The following is a 9,759-nucleotide window of genomic DNA, read 5'->3' on the forward strand; positions in this document are numbered from 1 at the left end:
CCTCCCTGCTTTTCCTGCAGCCCGGCGCTCTGCCAGCAGGAGCTCACGTGCAGCCTGTGTGGGTCCTCGGTAGATCTTCATTCATTGGGCCTTGTGGATGATCTGGAAACGTCTGTTTCTGGAAAAGCACCCAAGGTCGTTTTCGCTCAAGGAGCAGGAAATGGCCTGGAGGAGGTCAGGGTAGATCAAGGGCAATATGCTCTCGTGGCTGTGACCCTGTGACCGAATGTGTATATGTGTGTGTGTGTGTGTGTGTGTGTGTGTACACGTGTTTTCGTAAGAATTGTATATTTATCGCAGTGGTGGAGGAGTGTTGGGCATGACTTAACAGTCCTCATGGGAGCTTTGTGGAATTGATCCACTCTGCACACATTTCTCAAGCTCCTCGTCTGTCACACCTGGAGTTCTGGGGCTTGAGCAGCACCGTCCGGTAGAAAGCGAGCCTCATGCAATTCCACATCTTGTAGTAGCCATGTTAAGAGAGTAAAAAGAAATGGAGGAAATCACATTTAATATTTTTATCTCAATGTATCCAAGATGTAATCAGTGTAAAAATGTGAGGTGTCTGGCATTATTTATACTAAGTCTTTGAAATCCACTGTGCAGTTTATACCTACAGCACATCTCGGACTGGCCCCGTTTCAAGCACTCGGTAGCCACATGGGCTGATGGCTACCGTGTGGGACGGCGCGGACCTCTTACATGGTCATAAGACAGGGTGGCCCGGGCTCTGATGGAGGCCAGTGGGGCTGTGGGGACATTAAGGCATCCTCATTCTGCACAGTGGCTTAAGCAGGTTACTTTCTCACGGAAATGGTCTGTTTGGCAGAGTCCGGAACCCAGGCTGGCTGGGCAGCGCTGCAGGGCGGCCTGCGGATCGGGGAAGGGAGTTTGGGATGAGGGGCCACGCCTAGTCCTAGAATCTAGGTCCAGAAGCCGCCCAGGTCACTTCCCTGCATTTAGCCGCACAACCACACCAGGGTGTAAAGGGATCTGGGAAATGTCTGGCTGGGCAGCCATGAGCCCAGCAAGAGGGAGAACAGATTTAGGGGGAAAAAGCCTCTGGCCCGCGGGGGTTAGAGGCCTCTGTGGAGGTGATGTGGTTGGGTTCCGGACTTGGTCGCGGGGTAGATGGCCACGGTGGCCCTGAGAGAGAGGCCTGCTGCCCTGTGGACAGAATGCACTGTGGTCTTGTCTCTGCAGCCGGAGTACAGCATGGATTTCATCAGCAGGGAGCTGTTTGTGCACTCCGCCAAAAAGCTGCAGGCCCACGTCCTGCTCCTCAAGTAAGTGTGAGCCTCGCGCCCCAGAAGAGACTCGACTGCCGGGGACCCCCAGGTGTCCCTCGTGTGAGGCCAGGCTGCCCCGGCCCCTGGGGTGTGGAAGGCAGGGCCCAGAGCAGACGGAGCCGCCCCTCTCAACGGGGGTCTGCGGAGGGCACCCCCGGGCGAGGCAGGGACTGGGCGACCTTGCAGTCAGGCGCTTGCCCTGCCAAGTCCTCCAGCCACTCCAGACCCCTGCCCCCCCCAGAGCTTCGCCGCTCCCTCCCCCGCCTGCCAGCGCCCAGCCAGCAGCCGTCCCAGTGCCACCTCCCGTCGTGGGGCTCAAGCTGCCACTCTCCGCGCCGCCGTGGCCTGCCCCAGGCCGGAACCGTGACTTCTGGGGACACGTGTGTCTCTGATGCTGAGCACAGAGGCTTAGGAAGCACGAACTCGAGGTGCAAATCCAAACCACAGAGACGCTGCACACACCCCCCCGCCCCCCGTGCCCCCGGATGGCTAGACCCGAAATGGCAGATAACAGGCGTTGGTGAGCGTGAGGAGAAACCAGAACGCTCCCGCCGTGCGACTGTAAAATGGCGCAGCCACTTGGAACAGCCCAGCAGTTTCTGAAGCCCTTAACCTACCCCAGGACCCAGCAGCCGCCCTCCCAGGTCTCTAGAGGCCCGACCTAGGTCCCCACAGCAGCCTGGACGGGACGGTCCAGAGCAGCATCAGTCCCAACAGCCCAGGGGCGGAGACCACCCGGACGTCGGTCAGCAGACACACAGGCGGGCCGTTTCAGCCGGGAGAGGAACGACCTGGCACCTGCTGCGTGGATGAACCTTGAGGACAGGACAGAGTGGAAGAAACCAGTCACGGAAGTCCACGTGTTCTGTGGCTCCACTCACACGCAGGTGCAGAGAGCAGTCTCTGGAGTTAGTGTTTGCGTAAGCCCGAGCGCTGCAGAACTAGTGGTTCGGGTTCGGGGGATTTCGGAGACGATGACGTCCTCAAATTGACTGTAGTCACGTTGCAGAACTCTAAGTATACGTGTGAAATGGGTGCAATCATCTCAGGAAAGATGCGGGGAGAGAAGGCATGGACTCGACCCCGTCCCTTCCCGGCTGTGCCCTCAGAGGCGGTGGCGGCGGGCAGGTCCCCCGACCCCGCCGAGGTGAACCTGCAGCACCTTGGCCACAGTGAGCCCCGAACTGTGGGAAAATCGGAGGCAAGCCCAGGCCTGTCTCCTCTCAGCCTGGAAACCAGGGCAGGGGGGAGGCACCGCAAGGTGAACCCTGATTTTTCTTTTATTTTCCAGGGCAATCCAAGGATATTATAATGTGAGGAGAGAGAACGACAGTGACAGGAACGTCCTGCTTTTTGTGATGGACACACTGAAATCAGTCGTAAAGGAGGTAGGTGCACGAGGCTCAGCCAGGGTGAAGTCCAGGAGGGTCCTCACCTACTCCTTGCACTAGGGCCTCTGGTCCAGCCCCAGGCCTGATGGGTGACTGGCAGGAGCAACCCGGCCTCACTCCCTATGGCAGTCAGCCCCTGGCACTCACATTTAACTCAGCACAGGAAACACGTTTTCTTGGCAGAGTGCCCCAGTGTTATTGTCCACATACATCCCACAGCCCAGGTCCAGCTTGGCCAGAGGCCATCCCATCATTTCTAGGGTGAGCAGATGACCAGTCTCATCAGTGGGGCCTGGGGCCTGGGCTTTGTCCCTGGGAGCACCTGGCACTTTGACCGTCATCTGCTGTAAACACCTGACCCTGGGCCTCTGCAGACCTCGGCGTCACCACCAAAGGCGAGCCTGTACGTGACCAGTCTGCGGTGCCTTCCTGTCTCCCAGGGAGGATCAGGTTTGAAAGGCTGCTGGTTCTTTCAAGCTGACCTTACACCCTGAACTACCGGCACCTCCCATGCCTAGCTCTACAACCTCACAACTCGGAATGGCCCAGAAGGCCAGGGTTTGCACATTTCTCCCCCTGAATCAGGCCCTTCTCGCGGACTCTGAGCCAGGCTCTGACTTAGCCAGTGTGTGACCGGGGAGCTGGGGGTCAGAGTCTGCCCGGTGGTTCACTGTGAGGCACCCTTTGGAACCACTGGGAGGTAGCAAGCCCTGGGAAGGCCCCAGCACACCAGAAGGGCCATGCCTCACCAAGCATCCCCTCCCCTCTCCAGCGGTTCCAGTACGTAGAAGTCCCGGACAACCATTACGTCCACCTGAACCATCCCCAGAACGTGGCCGGTTTCATCAGCGCCTTTCTGCTGAGCAAGGAGACAGCACCACATGAGCTGTAGCCTGGGCCTGGGCCTTCGGAGACCTGGTACCCACCACTCGGCACCCGGATCCCTAGTGCCGGGCCCCCCAGCCAGGCCGGGTGTGGTGGGGACAGGCCTCATTGGTCTGAAGCCCAGCAGGTGCTGAGGCAGAGAATCCTGGGCAGAATTTGGGGGGGGACACGGGGCAAGATTCTTTTTAACATTTGTGACTTCAAGGGGGAGACCGTGTTTGGATTTGGGGGCATTGTCTGTTTCGTGGCTGATAATCTGCAGAGAGCGGGTAGCAGATGGAGGGAGGAGAGGCCAGGTGACTGCCCAGCTGGATGAAAAATAAAACGGTTCTTGTATTCTCACTGCTTCTGAGGGGCTCTTCCACTGACGGGAGGGGAGAGACACTCAGCTGGAAAGGGAAGGCCAGGGGCAGGCTGGGAACAGAGAGACCAGGAGGAGGAAACAAGCGCGGCCTGGGCTGGTGGCTCCTGGCGGCCCACGCCCTCACGCTGGGCAGGTCTTGCCAGCACGGTGCCCAACGCTGCTGCACCCCGGACCCACGGGAGGGCCCTGTCCTTCCACCTGCACCCGCGCGGCCTCAGATCTGGCAGCCCCCGGGCCTGGGCTGTCCAGGACGAGTGTTCCAGGTCTTCAGGTCCTCCCCGGCAGTGGACCGCCACCGTTCACCGCCCCCTTCCAGGGATCCCCAGGACCAGCTCGGCTCAGTAGGGTCGGAACTTGCGCTGCGCCCGCATCAGTTCAATCCGCTGCTTGTCTTCCTCAAACTTCTTGCGCAGCTGGGCTAGATCTGGGGGGCAACGGGCAAGAGGAAATGGCCACGTTAGTCCGTGTACCCTGTGGGGGCTGTGGCCCCCCCGCCCCGCTGGCCTCCGCTGATACGGTCCGGACGCTGCGCGGAGACAGATGCGCCTGCAGGCCCAGAGGGTGGGCGCTCAGGCCAGGGCGGCACGCCTGAGCTCGGAGAGAAAATTCCGCAGAAGACCGAGCACAGAGAAAGCAAGACACCTGTTCCCTTACCACCCCCACCCCACATACCCCAGGTGAAGGCAGGCGGCTCGGGGGGTGTGGGGAGCCCCCCCAGGGGCACCTCTCCCGGCCCCTCCCCACTGCAGCAGCCAGACTGGGGAGAACGTCAGGAAGGAGAGGGACTCCGCCCTCAGTGCCACAGAATTTGGATGGCGGCTCTGGTCACCAGGTGACCAGGTCAGAGGAATACGGAGGGGTGGGAGCCCCGAGGGAGAGCTCATGCAGCCTACTGTCGGTGATTCTAGAGAGAAGAGCAGGAGCGAAGGTGCCCGAGTGGGGAGCAGCAGCGAGACAGGCAGGAGGGTGACGTGCCTGGGTGTTAGGTCACCACCTGCTGCAGAGGCTGTCCCCCTGCCGAGGACAAGGCCAGCACCCTCTACTCCCAGGCCCATGGGGAAGCCACCCGACAAACAGGGAATATGGGCTGTCAGCATCATCATGACCTTGAGTGGGTCACGGGCGATGGGGTGCTCACCTGAACACTGTCCATGTGAGGGCACCGCCCCACTTCCCCCCCCAACTCTCTCTCTCTCTCTCACTCACACACACACACACACACACACACACACACACACACACGGTGCTCGCCCCGACACTGTCCATGCGAGGGGCCTGCCCCACTCCCCCCACACTCACTCCCCCCGACACACACACACACCCAGCAGCGGCCCTCTCGCTGTCCCCACAGTGAGCACCTGAGATCCACCCTCTGCAATCTGGCCCCCGTGGGAGGATGACAGGTTCCAGCACTAACTGCTCAGGGGTCTGGAGATGGTCCTACATCCCAGGTGTGTCTGAAGCCTCTAAACAACCCAGGGGCCCCCACTGCTGCCACTGGGGAGCACCAGGGGGACCACCACAGGGGATGCTGCAGGCTGGGACCTTAAGTCCAGAGCCTGTTGGGAAGTCTGTGCCCAGGGACAGCCCCCTCCACACCCAGGTCCCAGTGCCGCCCGCGGGAGCCCTCCGCTCTGGCCGGGGCTGGCAGCAGTGGCCACGGGCCTCGTCCACAGGGCCTGGGCCCCAAGGGAAGTGGGGCTGAAGCACACGGGTTTGGGGCGCTCCCTTACGCTCCATCTTGGTCTCTCGGTGCTGCCAGGCGTAAAAGTTGAGCAGCTCCTTGCGGGCGCGCTTCCGTCTCTCCCTCTCCAGCACCCGCAGGCTAGCAGCCTCTGTCCGCGGCAGCACGGGCCGCCGGCCCCGACGGGTCACCTTCACCCAGCCCTCCTCGTCCGGGACCCCTTCCTTCTCCTTGGCCTTAGCCTCCTCCTGCAAGGAACAGACGCTGTGATGGGCAGACCCCGGGACTCCCTGCAGCCTCGGGTGCCCCTCCCCCACCCTCCCTTGGAGGCTCTCCCTGCAGCACCCAGAACCTCCCCGGGCACCCACCGCCACCTGCTGCGCCCTCTCCCTCCCAGTAGCTCAGTATGGGGGGCGGGGGGCACAGAGGTGCCAACACTGCCTCCTTGTCCCTCAGCCTGTTTCCTACAGACCAGAGATTAGACGTCACCCAGCTAGGTGACACAGGACTCAGTGGGGAAAGAGGGAGCCTGAACTCTACACAGTGACCAGCACAGGGTGCCACCGCCCATCCCCCTCCGCAGCGACACCTCAACACCCGTGGCCCCACGTTCCCTGTGGAAGCCCCACCTCAGCTATCCTCTTGTCATATGCCTCCATGAACGTGTCCACTTCGACCCTCAAGGCCTCAGGATCTGGCACTGAGTCTGTGTAGTCGCTGATCCACTCTGAGGGAGAAAGGAGGGAGGAAAACAGGGCTTCCTCAGGCCCGATACTCGAGGCCCCACCTGCCCAGCCAGTCAGGATCTTCTTCTTTTTTATTTTTAAGATTATTTGAGAGAGGGAACACAAGCAGGGGGAGTGGGAGAGGGAGAAGCAGGCTCCCCGCTGAGCAGGGAGCCCGATGAGGGGGCTCGATCCCAGGACCCCGGGATCATGACCTGAGCCGAAGGCAGACGCTTAACTGCCTGAGCCACCCAGGCGCCCCCAGTCAGGATCTTCTCATACAGGCCATGAGGACGGAGACCTGTGGCCCAAGGAAGGTTCTAGTGGCAGCAGTCTGGGCCCTCCCCTCCGCCCACCCTGGGCCCAGGAAGGAGGGTGTGACGATGCCGCAGTACTGACTGTGAATGCCGCTCTTCACAGGGTGACTCTCTGTTGAGACCAGCAAAGGGCCCTTCAGGACTAAGGCGGCAGACACCCCACCTGGCTTCTGGAACACCACATAGGCTACCTGGAAGCCCTGGAGGGGGGGAGGAGAGATGTCAGAACGCCAGCACCCCTCCCATCCTCCCGGCCACCCGGCTCCTGGCACCAGGGCTCCCAGCTGCCCTCAGCCCGACTCGTCGCTGGGCCAGGGGACATGTGCCGGGCTGTTCTGAACCCCCTTGGTGAAGATAACCAAGAAGTTCTCTATAATCCTGGGGTCGGGGTGGGGGGGGACACACAGCCATGCTGCTAGCTTTCCAACTTCTGCCAGAGGCGACCCAGGTGAGGTGAGACACTCGGGACCTCCCTTCCAGGTACAGGCGGGACGCAGTGACAAGCGAGCTCCCACATACCGGGAGCGGACAGAGCGCACACTAGCTCAGACTGCGCTACGCCAGGAGGGCGTGTGGGCTCGGGACGGGGAGACGAGACCAGGCCATGGGCTCAGGAAGAAGGGACTTCGGGTGGGGAGCAGGAGGGGAGCTCAGGGAGGCCCTTCAGGACGGCGAGCAAGATGGTCTCTGGGCTCTCAGCAGGACGATGGAAGAGCTGGACAAGAAGCTAAAGGATGTGGCAAATCCAGGGAAAGGCGCAGAGGTGCTGGGGATGCTGCCCTGGCCACACCCCGCGGCGCCCCCAGGTGAGCAGACCACAGCACTTGGACACTTACCGGAATGGGCGTGGGGTGAAAAAACTTCGACTTTGGCTCCTTTGGGCTGTCAGCGAGTTCTGGCTTCTCCTGTAACCCCACAGACTGGACGGGGCCGCAGGGGGAGAAGAGGCGGGACAGGCACTCCTGCCGCGGACCCGGCGGGGGAAGCACAGCATGAGGGGCTGCGGGGGCCTCAGGGAGCCTCCCTCTGCCCAGGGTGGCACAGCCAGGGGACCAGGGCCCCCGAAGGTCTCGGAGCCCATGTCCGCCCAACTGGGGGGCACGTACACAGGCCCTGAGCCAGCCACACCCTCCTCTGCACGGTCATCGTCCTGCCCTCCCACGGCCCGAGCCGACAACCCTGTGCATTTTCACGTTCAAAACTGAGTAAAAAAAACCACACCGCCACTGGCCATGGGACATGGGAGGGAGCAGACGCAGCGTGAGACAGAATTCAGGTATAAACTTTTTGGCTTTATGACAGGACCTGCAGGGAGCATGTGCCCAGGATGTTTGGTTTGTCCCTGAAAGGGATTTCTCACTTTGAAAGGCCAGCCGTCTTTCCCTGCCCCTTTCTCTGGGTGAACGATCCCCAAAGGAGGATTAGGTTCTATTACGAGAATAGGCGGGAACGTTTCTGGGGTTATTCGGAGTATTCTGATTTTATGAGACAACCAACTAAGTTTTCCTCCCTGAGCAGCCACTGAAAACTGGAGTTAACTCTGTGTTGTTGGGACTCAGGCTGGCGGTGAGCCCCTTGAGGGGATTTCTTGGGCGCAAGTCATGTTCTGTTTCTGGGCGCTGAGTACGTGGGTGTGTTCAGTTTGTGAAAGGCGGCAAGTTGTAGCCTAGGGCCCAGGCCCTTCTCTGTACACACGCTACGCTTCAGGAAACGTTAAGACATGACACAGCCTCTCCTCTGCTTCGTTCTCTGACTGTACAAGAATCTTTATTTTTCTTTCTTTCTTTTTTTTTTAAGATTATTTATTTGACAGAGAAAGACATAGCGAGAGAAGAAACGCAAGCAGGGGGAGTGGGAGAGGGAGAAGCACGCTTCCCGAGCAGGGAGCCCGATGCGGGGCTTGATCCCAGGACCCTGGGATCATGACCTGAGCCGAAGGCAGACGCCTAACTACTGAGCCACCCAGGCGCCCCTGTACAAGAATCTTTTAGAAATTAGTATTTCTCTCGAGGATTCTGTCTCTCCCTCTGCCTCGCCCCCCACCACTTGCTCTCCCTACAATAAATAAATCTTTAGAAGTTAATATTTCTTTCTTGAAAAACAATTTAAAATCCAGCAACACCCTTAGTTTCTCTTCTGTGAACTTACGTAATGCAAAACTTAATCGTTTTCGTGAAAATAAGTTAATGTCTGGATAGATTTAGAGGATAATCTTATCTTCTATTTTTTCCTATGGAGATGTATCACTGTTACAATCAGCGAAAAACAACATGTAATTCAAAGAATCCTGGGAAATAATAAAAAGCTTTGAGCTTCTTAGAACTATACTTTTTATTTTTTTATTTTTTAAAGATTTTATTTATTTATTTGACAGAGAGAGAGCGTGTGAGCACAAGCAGGGGGAACGGCAGGCAGAGGGAGAAGCAGGCTCCCCACTGAGCAGGGAACTCGACGCGGGGCCAGATCCCAGGATCCTGAGATCATGACCTGAAGCCAAAGGCAGATGCTTTTGGGGCACCCAGGGGCCCCAGACTTTACTTTTTAAACCACAGCTTTAAAAAGACATTTCCAGGTGCCTGGGTGGCTTAATCGGTTAAGTGTCTGATGCTTGGTTTCAGCTCAGGTCGTGATCTCAGAGTCTGGGATCAAACCCTGCACCAGGCTCTACACTGGGCATGGAGGCTGCTTGAGATTCTCCCTCTCCCTCTGCCCCCCACCTTGCACGTGCTCATGCTCTTTCTCTCTAAAATAAATCTTTTTTTTTTTTTTAAAGATTTTATTTATTTATTTGACAGAGAGAGAGACAGCGAGAGAGGGAACACAAGCAGGGGGAGTGGAAGAGGGAGAAGCAGGCTTCCCGCCGAGCAGGGAGCCCGATGCGGGGCTCGATCCCAGGACCCTGAGATCATGACCTGAGCCGAAGGCAGTCGCTTAACCAACTGAGCCACCCAGGCGCCCCTAAAATAAATCTTTAAAAAGACATTTCCGGGCACCCTGGCTGGTTCAGTCGATAAAGCATGTGACTCTTGATCTTGGGGTCCTGAGGTGGAGCCCCATGTTGGGTGTAGAGATTACTTAAAAAAAAAAAAAAATTTAAAAAACCA

At 58.7% G+C, this 9,759-nt stretch overlaps 2 protein-coding genes across 2 annotated transcripts; one reads left to right on the plus strand and one right to left on the minus strand.

The window, feature by feature from the left end:
• Positions 1–1,094: 1,094 nt before the first annotated feature.
• LOC145719753 (serine hydrolase-like protein) lies at positions 1,095–3,907 on the plus strand. The gene is made up of 3 exons (XM_081811307.1): positions 1,095–1,286; positions 2,581–2,677; positions 3,453–3,907. The coding sequence occupies exons 1-3, from the start codon at positions 1,132–1,134 to the stop codon at positions 3,570–3,572; spliced, it is 372 nt and encodes a 123-aa protein (XP_081667433.1). The 5' UTR covers positions 1,095–1,131; the 3' UTR covers positions 3,573–3,907.
• RRP7A (ribosomal RNA processing 7 homolog A) lies at positions 2,552–7,736 on the minus strand. Its single transcript, XM_081811308.1, has 6 exons — positions 7,698–7,736; positions 7,492–7,575; positions 6,738–6,855; positions 6,243–6,340; positions 5,663–5,861; positions 2,552–4,353 (listed from the first exon to the last, which is right to left on the minus strand). Exons 1-6 carry the CDS (start codon positions 7,734–7,736, stop codon positions 4,268–4,270), a joined length of 624 nt encoding a protein of 207 aa, XP_081667434.1. The 3' UTR covers positions 2,552–4,267.
• Between the last annotated feature and the right edge of the window lie 2,023 nt (positions 7,737–9,759).

Source organism: Leptonychotes weddellii, unplaced genomic scaffold (genome assembly GCF_054177405.1).
Source record: "Leptonychotes weddellii isolate Sample4059 unplaced genomic scaffold, ASM5417740v2 HiC_scaffold_6943, whole genome shotgun sequence".
Taxonomy (NCBI): domain Eukaryota; kingdom Metazoa; phylum Chordata; class Mammalia; order Carnivora; family Phocidae; genus Leptonychotes; species Leptonychotes weddellii.